The 25,351-nt window shown below is 35.4% G+C and overlaps 1 protein-coding gene across 1 annotated transcript in view; it reads right to left on the bottom strand.

The window, feature by feature from the left end:
• Positions 1 to 6,424: 6,424 nt before the first annotated feature.
• LOC129261016 (eukaryotic translation initiation factor 5B-like) overlaps positions 6,425 to 25,351 on the bottom strand; it is a 31,380-nt gene continuing 12,453 nt past the window's right edge. The window contains exons 10-25 of the mRNA XM_054899043.2: positions 24,999 to 25,182; positions 22,365 to 22,394; positions 21,530 to 21,727; positions 20,877 to 21,079; positions 20,103 to 20,210; positions 19,030 to 19,140; positions 18,091 to 18,300; positions 16,208 to 16,339; positions 15,462 to 15,644; positions 14,277 to 14,438; positions 13,560 to 13,691; positions 12,815 to 12,946; positions 12,150 to 12,226; positions 10,990 to 11,293; positions 9,991 to 10,152; positions 6,425 to 9,209 (exon numbers count right to left, since the gene is read on the bottom strand). Coding sequence (XP_054755018.2) covers positions 9,102 to 9,209; positions 9,991 to 10,152; positions 10,990 to 11,293; positions 12,150 to 12,226; positions 12,815 to 12,946; positions 13,560 to 13,691; positions 14,277 to 14,438; positions 15,462 to 15,644; positions 16,208 to 16,339; positions 18,091 to 18,300; positions 19,030 to 19,140; positions 20,103 to 20,210; positions 20,877 to 21,079; positions 21,530 to 21,727; positions 22,365 to 22,394; positions 24,999 to 25,182 — 2,436 coding nt within the window. The 3' untranslated portion in view covers positions 6,425 to 9,101. The remainder of the gene's footprint in view (positions 9,210 to 9,990; positions 10,153 to 10,989; positions 11,294 to 12,149; positions 12,227 to 12,814; positions 12,947 to 13,559; positions 13,692 to 14,276; positions 14,439 to 15,461; positions 15,645 to 16,207; positions 16,340 to 18,090; positions 18,301 to 19,029; positions 19,141 to 20,102; positions 20,211 to 20,876; positions 21,080 to 21,529; positions 21,728 to 22,364; positions 22,395 to 24,998; positions 25,183 to 25,351) is intronic.

Genomic DNA, 25,351 nt, shown 5'->3' with positions numbered 1-25,351 from the left:
GATTTTATAGGCATATCATATTTGTACTATCTGGAAGGGTATCATATTTATTTATTTTAGAGGTGTATGTATATAATTGCTCAAATGGATAATGAATTTTGCTATCAACAAGATATAGTTAGTGTATTAACCATAAAAGGACTGGGCTATTGAGGAAGGGAGGGGGGCCATGATGGCCCCCTCCCTTCTCATTTCGGCTGCCATTTGCGCGATCGCGCTGAAATTTGGCACGCACATTCTTTACTACAATCCAGTATAAAAAAAAATTCTGAAAACAATTATGTATGCAAATTTATTCGTGAAAAACATTTGCATATTTAACACCCAATTTCACTTCAAATTTTCTTTTTTTCCAGATGTCATCTTTGTAATCTAATGTAAAGGTTTCCACAAAGAAAAATTTCTTTGTTTTTAGAATTTCTTACGTGTTTCTTTGTTTTTTCATCTTTTGTTTTTCATTGTTTTTTTCAATGGAAATTATTACAGACCATTTAACAACAAAATTAAACCCTAAATTAATTCAGCAGATCAATTAGAACAAAAAATATTCACCCTTTTATGAATTTCATCTCCCATAGACTTTGTACACAAAGTATAAAAATTTGCCATTTTCGGCATGACATTGTCTCGTAAAAATTCATGTGGCGTACTCGTATGTCACAAATTTGGTCTCAAAAGTTGCGCGAGGCTTCAAAGAAATGTCATAAAATTTTGCTGCACCATCTTGCGTTTAGGAAATGTCATGCAAAGCGTCAAGGGGGGGGGGGGCATCATGGCCTCCAGTCCTTTTAGGGTTAAATGAGACATTTGTGACTTTGTATAAGTTTTTCAAAATTAATAAAGTTTGACATAATTACTTTATGAATAGAAAAACAAAAGTTCTTTATAGGCTAACTCTAAAACAAATATAAAGAGCGCAGCATACTTTTAAATTGTATTAACTCAGTGATGTCTGATATTGTAGGCAATTGGCACCAAGCCTAGGGTTACCATATTTGCATCTGTTGTTCATTTCAGCTTCCTTTTTGCTTTGTTTAATTTTAGTCTTCCATTTATTATTGTGTTCACCCGTGATAAATGCAAGTAAAAATATTAGACCATGTTTATTCAGCATTATTTACATATTAGGTGTTTTCAAGCAGCTGTCACTTATTTAATTTATTTCATTTCATTTTTGTCATTGTTATAAATCAGATTTATTTTTTTAACTGCTATTGCACATCAGGGTCTTTGCTATACTGTATCACATTCCAGTTTATTAATGCATTTGTATGTACATGTAGTAGCCTTGCCTAAATTTCTGAAGATAAACTGTGCCATAATTACATGTACTGTACAAGAACCTTAGTACTTTTTAAATGTGGATGTATTGAATGTTCAAGACTTGTATATCATGTTGTTGGTATCATGTTGGAATCATGGTATCATGTTGTATCTCTTGGTATCATGTTGTATCTCTTGGTATCATGTTGTATCTCTTGGTATCATGTTGTATCTCTTAGTATCATGTTGTATCTCTTGGTATCATGTTGTATCTCTTGGTATCATGTTGTTTCTCTATGTCCATAAGACTGATATTGTAGGCCTACACATCTGGTCTCATAGGCTATGCATGCGGCTAATTTCATCTACAGACAACATGCCCACCAAAAATTGGAAATGTAATTTCAGGAATTGACAGTAAATGTTAATGATGTTGCTTTATTATTTAAAGTGTACATGTAGGCCTACTTGTGAGATGAGTAACACACTTCTCTAGAATATTTTTTTGTTTTCATTACTCTCCATTTGTTCTCTACAATGAAAATTTGAATGTTTGTTCTTGAGACCTTCCAATCTTCTCAACTGAAAAATGGGAGCACACTAAGAGAGTTGTATTATTTTGATGGTAATTGATTAAAATGATAAATTTCGATTATGGATAGCCATATAGTATTGGAAACAAAGTGGTACACTTGACAAGTATACCCTGAATTGACCCCCTGAACAAGTACAGTGATATTGTTATGTCACGGACGTCGGCTTTACCTTTAATTACATTGGGTTTAGTACCACCCCACCTCCCACACCTCGCTCAAATCGCCCTAAACATGTAGTGTTGGGCAAATAGTACATCGTTTATAAAGCATATTAGTCTTATTAATACCCTCATAAATATGACCGTAAACCTAGCTTTCCTAGCGAATTAAATACCCTTTTTTTCAGTATTTTTAGGTTTTTGACACCTTATTACGTTACATACGTGACATGCCCAGTTTTGAAAAAGAGATCCTTTTTATGCGTTTCTTTGGTCGCGCCTGGTATCCACTCGTTCCCCCCCCCCCCCCGAGCATTTTAGTCTTGTTCTTTTTTGTGTAAACAAATTATGTTTACATATATTTATAATAATTTAAGTTACGTTCATTTAATGAATCTTGCAAAAGTATAGTTAGCATTGGTGTATCTTGACACATAATAATGCAGGGGTCAGATTTGTTAACTATATTCTTTTAATGCAATGTGTGAAAGTTGTCCAAAATAAATTGTCTTGTAAATCAGTGTATGGCATTTTTCGTCTAGAAAGTTTGGAAAAGGGTTTTTTCTTACAGGTATCTAGAGTTCCTTGTGATTTCATAAAACATTCAGAGTCAAATATGATTCACAGTATGAAGAAACATTGAAAAGCTGAATTTAATTATTGTCAATATGCCTTGAATCCATACTATACCAATCCTTCATGTAAATTTGTAAATGCATTTGTGTGTATACAGTGCGATAGCAGTTGCATGGAAAATTGTATTTTTCAAATATTTTATTGTGCCTTTGATATTGTACTTTTTACAAATTGCCAATTCCACCGCTTGAATTAAGAAAAAAAGTCATTCCATCTTTTCATTGTTGATGTATGTACATGGATTTACTATTCTATGAAGAAGAGACTATAGGAAAATTATGAATATTTTATTAATCATGTTGACTTGTTAAAATATCTAGCTATTGTGATGTTATATTAAATCAATATGTTATAACATTGCCATGTAAATGTATAATCACAGGTATTCAAAAGTGATAATTTTGCACTGATATTTTGTGCACATATCGCAATCTGCAATCAATATATGCAATGTATGCATTATTAAAATATCTTTATTAGCTTCAAATACTTGATGTCATAACCTTGAATGTCTCATTTTAGGGTGGATCATGTAAATGGCGTATGTACATGTAATAGATGGTGTCAGATGTTTGTTTTTCACTTTTATTGTGAATGTTGTGTTGAATAAATAAAACAAAACGTATGTAAACAAATATTCAAGTTTTTTGTTGTTTCTGTAGCATATGTTGTAGCAAGTATAAAATATGTGTCAAAGGCTGGGAATCTAGAAATGGATGAATCTGAATCACTCCCCCATTTAGTAAAATTCCAGGTCATATTGATCATACTTTATGGAAATTGCACAGACAGAAAGTATACTAAAGATGGAGAAACAATCTATAAGTGGATCCATACATCTATTTTTGCTAATCAACATTTCATCTAGACTGTTGATGACCCATGTACTCTTTAAAGGACAAGTCCACCCCAACAAAAAGTTGATTTTAAAGGAGAATCCAGCCTTGGCCAGAAAATGTGTTGGGAAGGAGAAAAATAAACAGAATGATGAAAGTTTCAAAGAAATCGGACTAGCAATAAGAAAGTTATAGCTGCTTTAAAATTGAGATCACTAATAGTATGTAGATTTCAAATTGGCAACTGGGTAAGTCAATTATGACAAGGGGCAAGGACAACTTTCCCATAGGCCATGTACTTTATTATCAGGGATTTGTGGTTTTCTCCTAAGTACCCATTCCCCTGGGGCAGTAATCTAAATATAACCCAGGTAGTATATTGTTTTATGTCCTCATGAAAGAAAAATATACCGGTAATTTGAAATGAAACTTTTGGGGAAAATGACATTTTAGCCATAATATGTATTGGAGTACATGGAAGAGTAGTCCTTGCCTTACATCACTATGACATCCCATATGCGGCCAATTTGAAGTCTCCATGGGTATAGTGATTACCAATGTTTACAACTTAAAAAATTCACAACTTTCTTGTTGTTTATCCAATATTGTTCAAACTTTCTACTATCAACTTGTCTGATTTTTCTTTTTCTTATAAAAACAAGTTTTTATTTGGGTTGGATTCCCCTTTAATTAAAAGAGAAAAATCCAGCAAGCATAACACTGAAAAGTTCATCAAAATCGGATATAAAATAAAGTTATGACTTTTTAAAGTTTCGCTTAATTTCACAAAACAGTTATATTCACATCCTGGTCAGTATGCAAATGAGGGGACTGATGACATCACTCACTATTTCTTATGTATTTTATTATATGAAATATCCAAATTTTCTCCCTGTTGTCTTGTGAAAGAAAGTTTTATTCCTCCCTGAACATGCGGTATTACCATTGTTTCAACATTTATGGTTCAGTCAAGTGTGTCCTTATTGTCAAATCTGTAAAAATTGAAATATTGTATATTTCAAACAAGAAAAAACAAAAATTGTGAGTGATGGACATCATCAACTCTCTCATTTACATGTCACTGAGTTGTGCATATAACTGGTTTTTGAGAAATAAGCCGCAACTTTAAAATGTCGTAACTTTCTTATTTTACATCCAATTTTGATGAAATTTTCAGTGTTATGCTTGATTGATTTTTCTCTATTTATCCAAGTCAACATTTTTTCTGGAGTGGACTTGACCTGTAAATTATAATCAATAAATGATAAAATTGGTGAATCCTTCTGATCAAGAAGCAGCGACTTTGAATTCAGTTCACATAGTTTTCATTCAGCTTCTCCCTACCCATCTCTTTCCTTCCTGCTCCTTTTCTTCATCTTATTTTCTCATTTCTTTTTCATTTCATTTCCACTTAAATCCTATGAAAGCGATTTGATATCAAACAAATAGTCAACAGTGGTTTGAATTTGCAGATGTTAATGACAGCTGTTGATCACTTGCAAAATGTTACACAAACTCAATGTATTAGTAGTTCTGATTTTAATAAAATTTTCATCTTTTCACAATCGAATTTGATTTCGCCTTGTTAGCTGTACTGGTTTCTGCATTCTTCTTCAGACTAGCAGTGTAGCACTGACTTGCCGTAGATGGGGTGGATTAGTCAGCGCTAGTCTGAAGAAGCGTGCAGAAACCAGTAGTCGAAAGCTAACAAGGTGAAAATAAAATTGATTATAAAACGGCTGTGAGAGTTCAGATTTTTTGGGGGGTTTTTCAGCTTAATTACAGCTAAATTGGCTTTCTGTACAAAATGTATGGGAGCTCTTTCTATTTCAGACCTTTTCAACACCTCAGCTTTTTTCAGATCTTTTTCTTTGTGACCACTCACACCCCTGGTAAATCAAGATGAAAATTTGTTGAAAAGAGCTTTACCAATTAAAAGAATCTCTTTACAAAACATTTTTTTTTTTGGGGGGGGGGGGAGGACTGGCCTTTGGCTTTACAGAACATCGTTGAATATATCCTGTATCAGGAATTGTGCTTTAAGATGTATAGATCATAGCACTGCCCCTATTAGAACTTCAATCCTTCAAAAGCAAGGCCACTTTTGTGTATGCAAATTATATCCAAGGCTAATGGGATGGGAGTTTAGGCCAGTAAAAAGGGTAAATTGCTAAATGGGGCTGACTATAACCACTACCTGTTTGCACTCCTCCCACATGGTCTTATCCCATTTCATCTTCTACCAGTTTGTCTAATAACCTTTCCAATATTAGGCTCTACTCATGTGGTCTACTCTACATTTGGTGTAACATCCATTTGGTCTACTATCTGTTTGGTCTAATATCCATTTGGTCTAACATCCATTTGGTCTAATATCTATCTGGTCTCACATCCATTTGGTCTAACATCCATTTGGTCTAATATCTATCTGGTCTACTATCCATTTGGCCTAACATCCAGTTGGTCTAGTATCCATTTGGTCTACTATCAGTTTGTTCTACTATCTGTTTGGTCTAATATCCATTTGGTCTAACATCCATTTGGTCTACTATCCCTTTGGTCTAACATCTATTTGATATCCATGTGGTCTACTACCCATTTGGTCACTTATTATGTATGGTTAGATGATCTGTTAATAAATAAAACTCCATTTGACAAAAGTAAAATTTAATAGACAAAGTGGATATTAGACCAATTGGGCATTAGACTAAATGGGATTCAGACTAAGTGCATATTAGACCAAGTGTAGTGTAAACCATATGGCAATTACATGTCAACCAAACTTGTTCGGCCCATTGGCCATTTGGTATTAAATCAACTTCTTGTATACGAAATGAAGATGAACCATATTAGGGTATCCACTACCAATGCCTTGACTCATATCTGTGTGACAGGAGTCAAGGTTTGTTCAAATAAAACTCACTTTCCACAAAAGTTCCTTTAGACAAAGTAAGATTTATTTGCATTGCAACTGACATAGAAATGCCCATGGCATGAATAATATTCATATTCATCATTTGCTTGGAATATATAGATTTGAAATTTCATCATCCCATCATCATCATCACATGCAAGAAATATCAATCGTAACCAAGCATCAATTCTTCTCATCTCTTTTCTTTCACTTCATTCAAAGATATCATGACTCTGTTTTCCACCAACCAAAGACCTATTTGTGTTAATCCACCTGGGCCCCGTAACACAAAATGTTAGCAATTAATCACTAAATGAAAAGGCCTATCAAGACCATCGTTGCATGTGCATTAGACTGACTAGGAACCAATCAGATTTGTTCTTTCATATTAATGATTAATTGCTAATCTTTGTGTTACAGAGCCCTAAACCATGTGGTGATACAATCAATATCAACAATCAATTGTAATTTATGCTCAGTGTTGTAAATGACTTTATCAACTCTACCATTGATTATCATCTTTTATGTTTATAAAAGGCTTCTGATTTTCTACATAGTCAAAGTGGGTGTGAGTACAGACCAGAGTAATTGCAGGTGTCGGTAAATATGCAACATCGGAGTCTGTTTCACAAAGATTGAAATCAACCAAAATCCAACTAACTACATGTATAGTAGCCATTCATGCCACCGCTTGTTTTCACCATTGGTCATAACAAAAATTTGAACATCTGCTGATGAGCCTGATTGTGAAAGCAAACTGGCCTGCCATAGTTGGTTGCAATTTCTTTGCGAAAACACATCCCTGGAGCATGTTTAGGTATACAACGAAAACATAAATTCTTATATCCGATTCTCATAAACACATATAGTATATTAGCAGAATGTTTAAGAATTGAGAAGAAAATCTCTCTCTCTTTTGACAAAACTCATTATCTCTTGAAGATATGTGTGTAAGTAACATTTTTGAAATGTAATCTTCAAGTTTTTGTAGTGAAAGGAAGTTTAAAATATAGTCTACTTAGTATACTTGCCACTATCTCTAATTATAATGCAATAATCTCTTTAGTTAAACTAAAAGTTTGTCATTTTAATATACACATTCATGCACAATAACAAATGAGGGAATTAAAGGGAGAAAATAAATAAATTTGATAGGAGAAAAAGTCTAAATCGAAAATAGACATATTCGTACTTATTTTGAACCTTCGGGAATGACATGTCAACATACAATGCACACAAAAATTGCCATTTTTAGTCTCTCATATCAGACTCATATATTGGAGATCTTATCAGCGAGTACAACATGTAGCTCAGAATGAAACAATAATAAATAAATTTGATAGGAAAAAAAGTCAAAATCTAATACACAAAAATGGCAATCATATCATTAAAACTTCCAATCAATCGATGATGATTCATTAAAATAGATTTTCCACACAACCAGACTAGTCTAGTCTGAAGGTGCCAATCTGGATTTACTGAAACCGGTCGGAGGGATTGGAATAATAAAGAGAAGTCTGATTGTCAATCAAAGCTGAAACAGAATATGTGTGTACGTGTGTATTTGGGTTTTCATAATCTACAAATCTCATACCTCCTCAACTGATGGAATTTACAAAGATTGAGAATTTGATAGCACCAAAATACAAGATCCAGTCATGAGTACTGCCATGAGTAAAGCTTTAAGGATCAATCCCTATGACTGTATGACTCATTTCCCCATATGTCAATCTGGATTGTCATAGCGATTGTGAGATTGATGACAAACCTTTGTGTAACTTTGCCATGGTCTCTAATAAGCACTAAGTCATGAGCTTCCATGTTAGTCGTGAATTTTGATGAGATAACACAAGACCTTGTGAAAATCACAATGGAACTACATCTTTGGGGCAAAGCTAAAAGAAGCTTTGCCACAGCAGAAATTGATGATCTACTTTGGGCATTATTGGGCCAGGGAAATTGAGATGACAATGAGGCAATGGGGGGAATATAGAGAACATCTGTCAGTCATAAAACTCAGTCCCACTATGGATGATGGACAAAGTCTGTTACTGGGTAAACACCAGGGACCTGTTTCATAAAACTTGTCACAATAAAACAATTTCAATGACAGTTTAGGGCCAGTGAAACCTTTTAATATGATTGGCTGATAGTGAATTTTTTGTGCATTTGTTATTATAAGTCTTTATGAAGCATCACCTGGAATGGTGTCAAAGTTCCCATGAAGGCTGATGCTTAAGTCTTTCAGGAAATGGAATTTCATTTTGCTTTTTTATTTCTTGATGACTGACTGCTACTGATTTCACAAGATGGTAGCATACATCCAAATGTGGAGTCTTGGCATCCAAGATGTCTGTTAATAGATCCATGGTCAAGAAATTAATTGATCCAATACCATATTGATCCCACATGATTTTAAAAACTATCTTTCATTCAAATTAGAATAGCGAACTTACTGTCTTGCTCTCAACAGACAAAAGGGCTTCACTATTCTCCTTTTCTGTGCAAGTCTAAGGCTTTGTAGCACACGACATCCTTTCATCCACAATGTTCCATATCTCTCACTGCAACAAACCCGTTCTGATGTATCTCAATGAATCATGCACAGTCTTTCCATTCAACCAATGCTGTTAGGAAGTCCCGATTAAGGACTTGTGGTAGAGTTCTGAACTGTCAAAGGTTTGTAGATGAATTGATCTCACAATATTCCTAGCATCTTCTTGAGTTCGATCATCACAAGCCAATCAGGTTTCTCTAACTCATCCCTGAAGTAGGTCTTGACAGCGTCTATTGATTCTCTGCTGATCTGTAGAGGACAATGAAAAATATCCATGAAGCATGTGCAATTATCACCTATAGCCCTTATACATGTACATTGACACCATGTCGCCATCTTAGAGGATTAAGTCATTGCCTTTCATGCATTTGATGATCTGCAGCTGGCACATCTCTGACAACTCCGTTGATATGTATTACTATATCCTCTGAGGGAGGGCGCTATGAGATCATGACTTCATATGCATAAGGTCTATACAAGGTAAAATTTAATGGCATGGTACTCTTAACGCTTTACAGGAAGTGAACCTCATTTGCAATATTACCTATCAAATGTTTCCATATACACAACTGAAGTAAGAAAGAGGGCATCACACTTTCCTATACCCTACATTGATATTCATGTTTTTGTTTTCAAATCAAACTACTTTGCAGAGAAGTATTTACACGGTATTACATACAGAAGATTTTACTGAAATTTTGTAAAGGAGGTTCAATCTGCCATAAGGTCTATAAATATAATCAAATACACGTATAAGCTTCTTAAACAAAAATACAGTAAACTATACAGTCTTGTTCACCACATACTCACAATTATAAAGAGATATAAAATTACTGGGGTAAAATTGATGCTGAACATTTTCTCCTTATTTCAACTTGGATTGAAAGAATAATGAATTATGAGGCTTTTCTTATAGCCCGATTCTTCCCTGATAATAAAGTGTGAATATGAATATGACTGACTTTTGAACATGTAGGTCCTAGTAATCCAACCTATGTGCAAAAACACTTATAAGAGAATATGTCATTACCTTGCTAACGAGGAGATCGTTGTGATCAAAGTGTCTTCCGTACATCTTAGGGGCGTCACCAGAAACATTTTCTATCTTAACGCAGACCTCTTGTCCCTTGCGAGCTGTATCAACCATCTTATGATTCAGTTCCAGGCTGCTTATAACACCAATCTCACAGTTCTACAAATAAAAATATAACAATGTAAGATTTATGAAGTCTTGAGGTTAATCAAAGAGACCTAATCTGCTTGTTTGAACATTGCAACAGATGACATGAGAAAACGTTGCAGTTACAATCAAATAACTTTACCCTTTCAACTGAATAAATTTAAGTTACAAAGTTCAGTAGTAGAGTTCAGCAAACATTTTGAGGACCAAGTTAAAGTGATATGAGTGATTAAAAGTGTTAAAGTTGCAAAAGTTGCCTTTATTTTCTCCAAATATATGATTAACTTCTATTCAAAATTAAAGTGCAATGATATGTCCAGATTTGAGCAGACACACTCATGACAATGTTCAACATGACATCACAACAGAATCAATGTGACTGCATGATTCATGCTATCACAATGAAACCATGATCATGTTCTTCCACTCAACTTGAACATTTTTTCAAGGCTGAAAGTGTACTTTATAAAATGAGCCAATTTGTCTCACCATTTCTCATGATGAAGCTATTACATTGCAGATCAATTGGTCCAAATAATAGATGCGTGGATTAATTATTGATGTCCAATTTATATTCCAGCTCTGCAGAGTCAGAGATCTTACGAACATTTGACCTGAAATCATTTCAATTAACCAATTCTATCCAAACCAATTTTCATATATGAAATCCAAAGGACATTTCATCATAATTTTCATCTGACATTTGTCAGATATACATGACAACCTTTTTTTTGATTTGCTGAGAAGTAGGTGGCAAAGGATAACACAGATTTTGTCAAATAAAGCATCTGACAAGTCCTTTCATGAAACGCTCCCCAGAGTAGACACATCCATGTGATCAATACTTACTTCTTTTGAAGGAACAATGATCGGAGTGCCTTGCTTGACAATACCGCCCTCAATAGACACCCCTATGACAATGGGATTTCTTGCATTGAAGATGTGTTGAGGAAGGACTCGTAACTTGCAGGGGAAGACGGCTATATGTTTGTATTGTTCCTTATTCCTCTTCTTTAATTCTTCACGGTAAGCCATGAATCGATCAAAGAGATGGTAGATGATATCGGCTTGGAAGATTTTGATGTTCTCACGGTCGGCCAGCTCCTGGGCATCGCGTTCTACTTTGATGTCAAAGGCCAGGATGACGGCGTACCTGGAGGGAATGTCAGATATAGAAGATTGCATTCACAACTTTGAAAAGCAAGTAAATTTGACATTACTCAGACTTTAGCAGCACTTATGATTATAAACATCTTGATTACTACAGAATACTTCAAATTCCATTGCATTACTCATGTCCTTAACAAGACATTTATCTATTTGCCACTCTCCACCTAGTTGTAGTATGAATAAAGGAAGGAATTCCTTGAACGCTCAATCAGGGTAGCCATGCTAAAGCAAGGGTAATAGTATACACACTTACAAATACTGTATTAAGTGCTATGTAAATGTTGCATATTATTAACATTATGAAATTTCAGAGGCAAACATAAAATGGTAACTAATATCATTTTCAGAGCATAGCAAACTGGAGGCAAATAGAGCACAATATGTTCACAACATTATATCGTCTCCGTTTAATGACCCGTATGTCCAAAGGACAGAATGTTTTCCACTCAGTACGGTCTGTGTCTATGAAATAGGGGAAGAAAAACATTAACAATACACCTTAGGTTTCAGTAATTCAGCTTGGGGAGATTTTTAAGACTGTTTTCAACATTGCTTGTGAGCAACAGTGAACAAGCATATGCTAATTAAATGATAGTACTGTTGTATGCAATCAAATTGACAAATTTTCAAGCGACTCATAAAATTATTACAATGCAGACATGACTCTTAATTGAATTTTGATACATAACTTCACTGCCACATCCATTCCAGAGCTCAATTGCATAAAGGTTACTATTATGGTAAATTAACAATGAGAAAACAGCCAGTCAAAATCAAGGATTTCGTGGAAGTTACAATAGTAACTTTTATGCAAGAGGGCCCTGACGTAGTGCACTTACTGACTGTCGTGTTCCAGCATGACTGATGCCTTCATGACATCTTTCTTGTGAACTGGACCAATGTTGATACCAGAGTACTGAAACAGAACACAGTCAAGTGGTGAAAATTAGAGACTGATCATCTTTTAACGGGTAGGATTTCAACTTATTGACAATAGCTCTTGTGAAAACAGGGCAAAGCATGTAAAAGAACTACATCTCTGAGAACAGCTAGTTGTCCCAACATAGACACCATCCTTGTGCTGGCTTTGGGCATTGTGGCTATGGAAATCATGTATTAAGGCAATGAGGGGAACATAAAGAGAATTACATAGGGTCTTATGGAAAATTACATTCCATTCATCAGTGTGCAACAGATAAGAAGTAATGGATGTCAATGTGATGAAATTTTAACATAGTTTCACACAAGAGTTAATTATGGCAATGTAAACGTAGCTACTGTAATAACATATTTCATTCCAGAATATTCTTTAACATGATTTTACAGATTATACGAAATCCAGTTAACCTTTGGGAAAACAACCTTTAAACGGCATACTACAAGGGGGTATGTATTCCATTTTATAGTAATTCTCTATGTAAACCTCCCAACTCTACATAAAATGGTCGATCAGTGTATGGTACTTGAGCAATGACCCAGTAAGGACATGGTAAAATAAACTTACTGGAATTTTGGAAGTCCTGAGGAATTCAAGGAGAGCTTCAAGAGAGCCAAGTGTTGAAGCTTGGACATAGACTCCCCTCTCAGTGAGCTTGATGCTTGTCAGTGCAGCTTTCAGGAGGCGTGATACTTCTTCCTGTAATTACAAAGTTATCTTGATATCATATCAAGGTATCAACTGTGATGCAAAGTGAAGTGAAAAGTGAACCATTGGTTACTCCTCCTGATACTTATAATTTGGGTGTAAAGAGGGACTTCCAAATTACTATCAAACAAAATGGTTGTATACATTATGGCAAGGAGTCTGCATATTGCCCTATATTAGGGGAGGACAGATGAAAAACAGAAAAATACACATCCAATATTTTATTCATAATATAAAAAAAAAACAGAATGAATTTGGTGGCTAAATAGTGGTGTAATCAGCTGGCTAAACCTCTACAAATGAGTTGACGTGACCTTATAAGATTAAGATCTGAAACAGGGAAGTTGAATTTGCATAAGGTCAGTTTAGTATTACAAGAGTTAGTTTAATACATGGTAAAAAAAACCACAATAAGGTCATTAAATCATATGGGGGGGGGGGGGCAATTGGTCATTGAACAAGTTATAATTAGACCACAGCCACAGTAATGTTACACTATCTGAAAAGAAGACTGGATGGCTATTTACCAATTTGAATAGAGTTTAAAAATGCACAGCTTCATATCCTAGCCTGCACTCTTCAGTCACAGTATAGATGACCTTACCTTATGGATCTCTATTTCATCAGGATGTTCAGCTACTAACATAGGAAGTCCAGCCATAGCTTTCTCTAGATCCTTGGCTAATACCTTCACTCCTTGGGCTCCTTTGATCTCTTTATGTTTCACATACTGATTCTAAAAATACAAAATTCAAGATGGTAAGCAAGATGATATGTTTACAATTACATCTTAATTGTACTTTCAATGGGCTTCATTTAGCCCCATCCTGGCTAGAGGCAGCCCGCCCCCCCCCCCCCTCCTTGCACCATGATCTAATTCGATGGCATGTACAATGCATTGGTTTGTGTTACAAATTTCATTGATTCTTTAAAAAAAAAAATAATAATGACATGCACGTTGTAATGGCTTGCATTTAAAATTGCAATGATTCTTTGAAAAAATCACATTATTTGAAAGAATTTGCAAAATTTATGCATCAAATCGAGACTATTGCTCTGATTAGTTATCAGATAAAGCTCTAAACATGCAACCTTTTTATAGTAAAGATACTCTTTGTAATGCTCACTGCGGGTCCTTCCCCTTTTAATTAAACAATAGATTGCTCTTTTTGCATCATATCTATTGTAAATATTTATCTACATCAAAATGAGTTGTAATTTTGTAATGATTAATTGTGGAAAACTAAATGAAAAGAAATAACATGAAAATGCTTTTGGCAAACACACTAAAAAGCTTCCACACAAACTTGAGAATATTTACCTTGACTCTGAGTTCCTTAAGAGGCTGTGGCATTAATAACCCTCTGACCTGGGATACGATAGGACCTTCCTGACCAGCTACTACTATCGTATCTCCTTCTTTTAGTGTTCCATTCACCAGAACTACATCTATCGTTGTACCAAGACCAGGTAGTGATTTCACCTAGCAAATAATAAATACATACTAAATGTAATCAAAATAACTATGAGGATCATTTTTTTAAGGTAACAGGTTTAGAAGTTCAAAACTGAATCTAGTAATCAACCATGAGTGTAGATACCTACTACATTCCATAAATAGGTTTGTGGTGATTTACCAGGGAAAAAAATCACTTCGCAGAAAGGAAACTTGGTTGAATGTACAAAAAGGTTGATATTTAATGGAATTGACCAGAGTTGAATTCACAAAAATTCATATACAATGGAATCATCTAGGACAGCTGGGGTGTTGGTAGACCAGGGCCCCGTCTTACAAAGAGTTACGATTGATCCAATCAATCGTAACTCTATGGAAATCCATCAGTGTCATAATTTTTTTCTACAGGGAATTTGTACAATCTCCTTAAAACAAAGAGAATCACACTGAATCTTCAAGACAACGATAAATGTATGAATGTACATCATATCTAGAAAATATTTTGAACAAATTTGCATTTTTAGATGTTTTGACGTTGCTGGCCGTCCATAGTTGTGATTGATCGGATTGATCGTAACTCTTTGTAAGACGGGGCCCAGGGCCCAGTCTATCTATAGTTACGATTGATCTGATCAATCGTAACTATAGATGGCCAGGGGCCCGTTGCAGAAAGAGTTGCAATCAATCGCAACTCTAAAAATCATGCGCTACTTGATTTTCAACCAATCAACAGCGCGCATTTGCGACTTGCGATTGATTTTTTGGCTTGCGTTTAAACGCAACTCTTTCTGCAACGGGCCCCAGCAATGTCAACATGTATTATGCATGTTTGTTTAAAATGTTTTCTAACTATGATGTATATTCATGCATTCATTGTTTTCCTTAAAATTCACTGTGCTTCTCTTTGTTTACAAAGGACGTTGTGCCAATCTCCTATAGAAAAAATTATGACACTGATGGATTTCCATAGAGTTACGATTGATCCAATCAATCGTAGCCCTTTGTAAGACAGGGCCCAGAATGATATACAATACTATGAAGGACACTAACCTCTAATGTGGTAACTTGCAGCATCTCTGAGAAGGCTAGTCTCTTTGCAAGTAACGTCTGACTGAGAGTGACGATTAGTGAGATAAGGTTTCCCATACCGTCTCCAGAATGAGCAGACGTAGGGACGAGGGAGATGTACGTCTTAGAATCTGGGTTGTCATTGAAGAGGGCAGCATTCAAACCCTGAAACAAATCATTTCATTTATCATTAATCAATTACTGAATTTACTTAGATATTGGAGATTGGAGCATCAAATTATGAATAAGCCCATTGTAACAATCACAATATTATATTTTTGTTGATGAGAGGTATATTTGACAGGATCATGATGCCAAGGCTATTCAAATTCAGATTGAAAAATATCAATACATGGATGGGCTTTAGACTGCTAATGGGCAGCCTATTCCAGTTGTTAATGGATCCAAAAGCATGGGACCTCTTACAGATGCCTGGTTTTTTTTTTGAATATTTTCCAGAAGACCAGTTTAATGTCAAATTGTGAAGGAGTTCTTCAACGAAAACACTAACACCGAACAAACTGCAGGGGTGAAAACAACACCAAAACCATGCTGCTCAACACTCTACATCTTCTGACCTACACAGCAAACACTGTAATGAAATTATTTCACAAAAACACCAACAGCAAGTTATCAATCACTTGACATCAACACAGATGATGTTCTTTCGACAAAAACACCAACACCAAACAAACTGATAACACCAACATCACTTTACAACATCTTACCTGCTCAGCAAACTCTGTGATGATATTTCTTGTTCTTTCTTCAAACTCATCCCTAGTATTTCTCTTCTGTTTCTTGATTGTGTTAGTCACATCTGTATTGGGACTGGTCTTCCATTCAAATAACCTATCAATCTGTATCAGTTTTAAGCACAGGGTTTAATAGTCATTAGCTGGGTTAATTTCAATGAAGGTAGATCAATGCTTCAGCTGAGATAAATGTATGGTAGTTGAACATCTGATTGGAATGAAAAAACGTAACATATGAGTGGCATTCTCATAGCACTGGTTTAGGTTATAACCTAGGTCAACTTTATGGGGCACAAGTGCCATCTCATTCACTTTAAGAACAAAATATTTTTATTCTGCTGTAAAAATGTGTAAAAACTATCAATTTTGTGAAATTATGAGGAAAGGACAGTATACGGGTATACAATGAATGTCTATGAATTAATTTGGTTCATTATCTCTGTCATAATTATCATTGAAGAAGGAATATGAAATCTAGCTTTCCAAAGAAGTATGGGCTATATTCAGACACGAGTTATAGCCAAATTTAAATACCAGAATACCACTTGATACCTTATTATCCTATCCACAATATTCATAACCTAAGAGAAGTGGAGAAAAGACTAAGGCCTTGAAACACAAAATATGTGATTGATTGCAAATTTAAAACAAAGCCAAATCAAAATTTGACAAATAATAAACTTTGCATTCAGTTGCTTGTCAACTAAAAAACAAGTGGAATGCCTCTGGCGGTCTCACCTGCATCACGCGATTCAATATAGCAGCAGTGCTGATTTTGAAAACTACTATAACTCGCACAAGATGTTCAGTGATACTTGGTTACTCTTATTTCCACGTTTTATGAACTAGACCAATACACTTATAGAGATATGATGGCAATTCAACAAATACCCCCAATGTGGCCAAAGTTCTTTGACCTTACATGACCTTTGACCTTGATCATGTGACCTGAAACTCGCACAGGATGTTCAGTGATACTTGATTACTATTATGTCCAAGTTTTATGAACTAGACCAACACACTTTCAAATTTATGGCTGTAATTCAACAAATACCCCAATTTGGCCAAAGTTCATTGACCCTAAATGACCTTTGACCTTGATCATGTGACCTGAAACTTGCACAGGATGTTCAGTAATACTTGATTACTATTATGTCCAACTTTCATGAATCAGATCCATAAACTTTCAAAGTTATGATGGTAATTCAACAGATACCCCCAATTCGGCCAAAGTTCATTGACCCTAAATGACCTTTGACCTTGGTCATGTGATGTGAAACTCATGCAGGATGTTCAGTGATACTTGATTAACCTTATGTATAAGTTTCATGAACTAGGTCCATATATTTTCTAAGTTATGATGACATTTCAAAAACTTAACCTTAGGTTAAGATTTTGATGTTGATTCCCCCAACATGGTCTAAGTTCATTGACCCTAAATGACCTTTGACCTTGGTCATGTGACATGAAACTCAGGCAGGATGTTCAGTAATACTTGATTAACCTTATGGCCAAGTTTCATGAACTAGGTCCATATACTTTCTAAGTTATGCTGTCATTTCAAAAACTTAACCTCAGGTTAAGATTTGGTGTTGACGCCGCCGTCGCCGCCGCCGCCGCCGTCGCCGTCGGAAAAGCGGCGCCTATAGTCTCACTCTGCTATGCAGGTGAGACAAAAACCAATCACTTGACAAAGACAACATTGCAGCTTTAGCTGATTGAAGTAAAAAAGGTTGAGAATCTGTTGTTCCGCCGGGGCTTATAGTTATGTGTAACTTATGAATAGCTTTATGAAATATCCCAAGATCATTTCACGATTCTAATAAATGCCAAACCCAAAATGTGAAATGACTCACCTTATTAAGGGCTACTATGAAAGGTGTCTTGCGTTGCTTCAAGAGGTTGATTGATTCTATCGTCTGAGGCTCCAGACCGTGCATGATGTCAACGACTAGGATAGCGATGTCACATAGCGATGACCCCCTTGATCTGAGATTGCTGAAAGACTCGTGACCAGGTGTGTCGATGATAAGAAGACCAGGAATCTTCATTTCTTCTTTGACAAACTACATTGGAATAAAATAAAAATAAAAATAATATGTCCATTTATATAGCGCAGTTACTATGTGCATATACTCAACTGCGCTTTGATACTTGGTATCATATTATTACACCGGCTGTAGCTAAGCCGCCATATTAATAGGCGCTAAAGCGTTCAAGGAAAAATCCTACCGGGTACCCATTCACCTGGTCACCTGGGTAAGGGGGCAGCACAATGTGGATGAATTTCCTGCCGAAGGAAATTACGCCGTGGCTGGGATTCGAACCCACGACCCTCTATTTCAAAGTCCGAAGACTAATCCACTGGGCCACAACGCTCCACAGAATTAATAAAGAATTAATTCTTTCAATCTAGTGTAGAATCTCAGAAATAATACAATCATGCATTCTTCACCGTGGAAACTGAAAAAAGAGCGTGCATCAAGAGAGTCATTTCTTTTCTCTTGTTGACTAATTAAAGAGCTCGATCTGAAGAACATTTCATCACCATTTGTGTCTCACAAGTTATAAGATCCGACAACTTTCCTTGATTTTTATTGGCTGAGGAGTGAGGAGACTGTGCTATGGATAAAATGTCCGAAAGTCCTTTCACGACATGTTCCCCAGTTTATCATGGACAACTGAAATATTTTGAGCATGAAAATCTGTATTGAAAGAAATAAATGCAATACAGTACATAAAGCTTTATTGTTAAGCTTTGTTGTCCAGATTCTGAACATGCCTACAGGCCTTACCTCTCTACACATCTTAGTTTGATCTTGTATAGCCTGTTGAGGGACCATGGTAGCACCTATCTGTTGAGTAATGCCTCCAGCCTCTCCATCTTGTACATTACTATGACGGATCTAGAAGAGAGAAACACAAAGATAATCAAAATGGATGAGTCATACCAATAAATGTACCTAAGCACAGGAATTTTAGCACATCTGACATGACATATTGTCCAGTGTGCATAGAAAGATAGATAAAAAGAGTTCTTGTGATACCGTTTGAATAATCTAGATCGGATATCAGAGAAATACCTAATTGATGCAATATGACAAAACCTCTACACTCTACCATTTGCTTCTGGCATATGTAGAGTGACAATTAGTTTATAGTGCACTGTTTGGTTTTAACATGGTGCAATATACCGACAATCTAGTTTTAAGAAATCTCACTAGTTACGATCCATTTTTGCCCCAACTTGTTCTACATGTATATGATAGAAGAATACAATAAGCATGGATTATGATTATTGAAAGTTGTGATGGGTATGTACTTTTATATAATGTAAAGTCTGTAGAACAGACAAGGAGGAGAGATTAAGTTACGAGACAATGGTGGTTCCGGAATGGACATGGCTGTGCGAACACTTTGTGAAAGAAAGATGTGTACATAATTGTCTATGTGTGAAGATAACTAAGGAGATGTGAACTTTGATGATAATTGATGATCTGGAGCAGAGTTGGTAACTATATCAATAAGGGAACCAAGTTCGTAACAAAGTGGGGGCTTGTAGTAAAGATCTTGGTTTTGTGCAAACACACAAAAAGTTTGTCACAATGCTAAAGCAGTGACTGACTCTCTGAGTGACCGTCTGTGGGTAGAAATAAAATCACTACATCAGGACATGCACTGTGCGTCACCATTTCCCACTCTTATAATATTTATACAAAACTCCACATTATAACCTACCTTAACAGACAAGAGAAATACCACACAAAAAAGTATTAAGTGTTCATGAACAATTTGCAAGCTTAACAACAGGAACATTGATGTGTCCTGGTGCAGCATAAGGAAGACATTGTACAATCCAATCACTCACCTTGTCTAAGATCTTGGTTTTACCGGTATCTACGTGACCCAAGACACACACTACAGGAGATCTCAGATGATCCGTTGACCTTCGCTTTTCAGCCTCTTCCCTACGTTTCTGTATTTAAACACAAATAAAAACAGAATGTGATCTTGGAAAATGTGGCGCACGTAAGATAGAAAATGGAAGTAGGTGTTTTATATTGGTTAGAATCACTCTCCTTTGAATAGGTTTTATAATTCTTATATTTTGATGAAACTTCATGACCTTTGTATAAAACAACAATATCTAATGTGTCAAAAGAGGCTTCAAGTTCAAAGTGTGCAAGAAGGAAAGTAGTAACATATCAAAAGAAATTTAACTCCACAGAATATGTATTAACTCCTATGTAATTATTCTTCCCTCACTTACAAATACCCATCACGTAACTAATAAAAAATTAGATCGTTCATACATCTGCAACAGGGCTTGAATTAATCCGATGCCATCAAGACGATGACCTTGGATACCATTCTGAATTGCCTTAATGGTCCTTTTCATGGACTTTGCTATCTATTGTGTCATTTTAATTTTCCCATTAATACTGCAATATAGAAATGTGCTCTACAGAGAAATGGCCTTGCCCTAAACATATTGAAATTTAAGGTTTGCTGCAATTTTTTCATTTCAAATTCATTTATTTATTCATTAATTTATTTATTCATTTTTGAGGGGGGTAGGGACTTTTATCAGAATATTGTAATTTTCATTTGATCTGCAGTTTTGAATTTTTTTTGTACTTACCTCTATCCTCTGCATAGCTCTATGCCTTATCTTCTCTTCTTTGCTCATCTCATCATCGCTCTCATCGACATCACTCTCAGATTCTTCCTCCTCCTCATCTTCTTCACTGCTTTCTTCCTCTTCTTCACTTTCTTCTTCACTCTCCTCTTCATCCTCTTTGATCTCTTGTGATTTGATGGTGATATTGGCTTTGGGTATTTTATCTGTAAATGCAATTTGTACATGAATATTAATATTAAAGGTCAAGTCCAACTCAGCGAAAAAACAGACTGAATACAGAAAATTGAAACATGACGACAATCATCAAAATTCATCAAAATTCATTTGTCTGTAAATGCATTGTATATCAGAGTATTAAAGGTCAAGTCTATCCAAACAAAAAGCTGTATGAATAAAGGGAGAAAAGAGGATAAACGTGATAACAGTAAAATTCCATCAAAATACGACAGAAAAAAGAAAATTGATGGTGAATTTCGTGAAACTCCATAAATGTGCTACTTGAAGTCCATTGGTCAAACATTTCTTAATTTATCATGAGAACGAAGACTGGGTTAAAGAGTGGACAGAACACCCTAATCATAATATATTAAGCACCACCTACGTTGGGTGGAGGCATAAAAACAAGACATCTATAAGAATATAAATCATCTTACCGGCTTCTTCCTCTGCTTCATCTTCCTTTTTCTCCTCATCACTATCTTCATCCCAGTTATCAGCTACATCATCCTCTGCATCCCAAGAATCTTTGACCTCATTATCGGTCTTCTCTTCTTCCTCCTTCTCTCCTTTCTCATTCTCAGCAGATGTAGAATCAGTCAACTGTTCTTCAGATTTCTCCTCTTCCACTGGTTCTAATTAATGTGAAAATGCAGAAAACATTTACAGTCGTGATAATGAATTCAAACAGAATCCAACAAAATGACCGCCAACGTTTTGTAAATATTTGTTGACCAAATGATAATGGCTGATTGATTTAAGTTATCAGGTTGAGTAACATTTGACTGTAGATTTATTATACTCCATGTAAGATACACAAAAACCCCATAACATACAATCATCTTTACAATTCTTGTTTATATCATTATGAAATCAAGAATAATCATGTGATAATTACCCTTAATGTTCATTGCATGATAGAGACATTAAAACATTGTCTACATGACTGAATAGGTTCATCTGACTGGTGTGATAACATGAGAAAACATTCTTTTTCCACAATCATGAAATTTCATGTTTTACCAGGGGGGGGGGACGTTTTATTGATTATGGAAAAATAATGTTCACCTTATTATTTACATGCAATAACTTTGTTAATAATAAATGCTCCACCTGTCCAGCATTGGTATTCATTTATTTAGCACCTTCATTTAGCCTATACCATATTTTAAGAAAAATCCTTCAACAAAAATAATAATCTTTAAAAGTGACCAGTAACTTCACACTGATTCATTCTACTGTATTAGAATGTATTAAAAATCACAATCTTACCTTGATTATTGTTTTCTTTTGAAGATTGGACTGTACAAAAATAAAATGAAAAACAATTTATCACATGAGGAAACAAATAAAACAAGGCACTGATATAAAATACAATCAGGAGTATAACACAGTGAGATAGTTCAACATTTATTGCAACTTCTTGAACATGGTTTGCCTGAAGTTACACTCAATTATAAAATTGATGGCATCTTCTATGTTAAAGGGCAATTATATTTTTTTCCCACATCATTGCAAATATTCATCATTTATGTTTAATACAAAGTTTTACTTGTAGTTGGGTGTTCTTATGTCACCTACTCTTTCTTTTGAAAATCACACTTTTGTTTTAAAGTTGAATTAAGAAGACGATTCCAAATATTGAGATATTTACATTAATAGCAACCTTACAACCCCCCAAACACTAATAGGTGATTCGACCCCCCATTTTCTTTTTTCAAAATAGTGAATTTGAACGATTTATCCCTACCCATTTTCCCTGAGTTCGCTCCTGCAATGCCTACCGAGACGGGTGTTCTTTGAGTGTGACGTCACCGGGGGGTATTCGGTCCCGGTTTAGTAAACAAGGCAGTGCCGTTTTGTGTACTATGCACGTACTCCTTCATATGGAATAACTGCAGTTGAAGTTGTATCTGCGAGCCATAGAACTTGCAAAGAGGAAATGATTAAAATATTTGTGGCCGTACTATTATTCCAAATATGTGAATTCCCTCAGAATGATACCATAGACCCTAAAGGAATAATTTCAAGGTGAATAATATGAAATTTGATCGAGATCTTCTCACCAGTCGATAACGTAGCAGACGTGTTATTATGACATATTTATCCGCGTGTGACGCGGCTCTTGCAAAAAAACACAGTTGGTTGCGGAATTGCTTTGTGCCGACCGGCCGCCCGCTCCGGCGCAGCTAGCTGTCGAGCTACCGTACCGTTCTTGTTGTCTTCAACCATAGAGATGTATACTAATTACTATATATCTTTCTGTCTTCAACTCACTTCCGAATTGCGTTTGTATGTGTGACGGTGACCCCTAGCGTAATTAAATATAGAAAACAACTCAGAAGGCCGAGAAAGAATACTATACGTTTGGTTCAAGATTGTTCTGTGGAATGAGCTATGAGTGGAAATGATCCAGAGGATATAAAAGTGGAGTCAAAGACAAAAGAAAAGAAGAAAAAACGCCAGGGGATCGCTGCACGGCCATGAACTAAGTCGACATACCAGACCATAAATAACAATACACTCAATGCCTGGGTGTTGTGTGTACTAGTATTATGCGTTCAGCGCGCGCTGAGCTAGCCGCCGGAATTACTTTCCAGCTACTCACTTGATTGAACATCGTGATAAAATAAATGAGAAATAGTGAAAATATCATTCAATAACTCACTGTTTGCTATCTTACATCATGATTGAAGAGTTCATGGTGGTTATTCATACTGTTTTTCATACAGGGAAAGTAAAGATTTGTACATATCAGTCCTATTTGTTTGATTTGAGTTGCTTTGAAAAAAAATTGTAAAATATCTTTCTCTCTCTGCATAGCATTTCTGTATGACATTCAGGCACCTCTTATACTAAATTCCCCCCGGTGACGTCACACTCCGAGTGACTTTTCTGTACACTCGTCTCTCGGGCTCTGACAGGTGGCTAATTTCATAGACTTTCAAAGCAAAATATCGAGAAGGCAGAGGATTATTGTGACATAATATGTGTTTGAACAACTTATATATACTATATATTGTATGTAGAACCTATATTTATGGAAACTCACCCCCTTCTTAATTCAACTTTAATGACTGGATAATCTTGTTTCAATCCCAGTCCCATATCTTGAGAAAAATTAACACTATCAACATTTGTAAACAAAATGTTATTGCAGCCATGTTTATCCACTTTAGTGATTACTTCACATTATGAGAATCAAGGTTTTGTCATGCCAACAAGCTCTGCTTTTTATTTAGGGTCCCAATGTTTGTTACATACTGAAGTGTACCTTATTATTAAATACTTATGAATGTTAATCTTGAAATACTATGCTTAAGAATAAATTTGTTATTCATATTGCTGTAAAAGTGGAATAAATAAATAAATTCAATTCAATTCAACAAATGGTCACATATCAACATACAGAGGATCTTGGAAAATAAACTTCACTACAGATGCCCAAACAGTATCAAGACATTAAGTTTGCCCTGACAGTGTTCAAGTCAGATGAATCTTATTGCACATTTTACTGAAAATGCATAATATAGGATATATACTGCAGTTATCACCACAAAGCTTTGCGTCAAGAAACAAGAATCCAAAACATAACATATTCTAGAAAAATGTCTACCAACACATAAGCACATAAATGTTTAATTGTTTCTTGGGGGGTTTTAGTTTAAGTGGGCTATGTCTATCAAAACATATCCATGTAAATTCCATGTTGTTTATTTCTCTTTTTATTGGGCAACTATCTCTACATTTCTTTCTGCGGAAGACAGTAACCGGGCGTGTTCCAAATGCAAATGAGCATAATTGCAACAATTGCTACAAAGAGTCGAAAACAATTCTTGGAGTAACAGGTCCCTGTCTAGAGGGAAGCAGACTCTATTTAATAATAGAGTCATTGTACACACTTACCATCTTGTTTCTTTTTCCTTCTGTCTCGTTTGCCGTAGAGAACCCTAGTTTCTTCGCTGCCTTTGGTAGGGATGGCCAAACCCTGTTCTTTCATAGCCCTCAACATCTCCTCCGCTCGACGTTTCTTCTCTTTTTCTTTTGGAGTCAGGTAAGTACCGTCCAATTTCATCTGCTCTATTCTTTCCTGTAAAAGTGAAAATAAACAATGTTATTCACTGTTGTTATACAATTCAATTTTGGAAAATTCAGAATACAACCATGAACTTATTAAACCCAAGGGCTAAATTGTTGGTGTTTTTTAATTAATCTTTTTTTCCAATATCCATCTAATCTAAAATTTTATCAAATTACAA

This window comes from Lytechinus pictus, unplaced genomic scaffold (genome assembly GCF_037042905.1).
Source record: "Lytechinus pictus isolate F3 Inbred unplaced genomic scaffold, Lp3.0 scaffold_19, whole genome shotgun sequence".
In the NCBI taxonomy this organism is placed as follows: Eukaryota; Metazoa; Echinodermata; class Echinoidea; order Temnopleuroida; family Toxopneustidae; genus Lytechinus; species Lytechinus pictus.
This window is presented reverse-complemented; position numbering and strand designations above follow the sequence as displayed.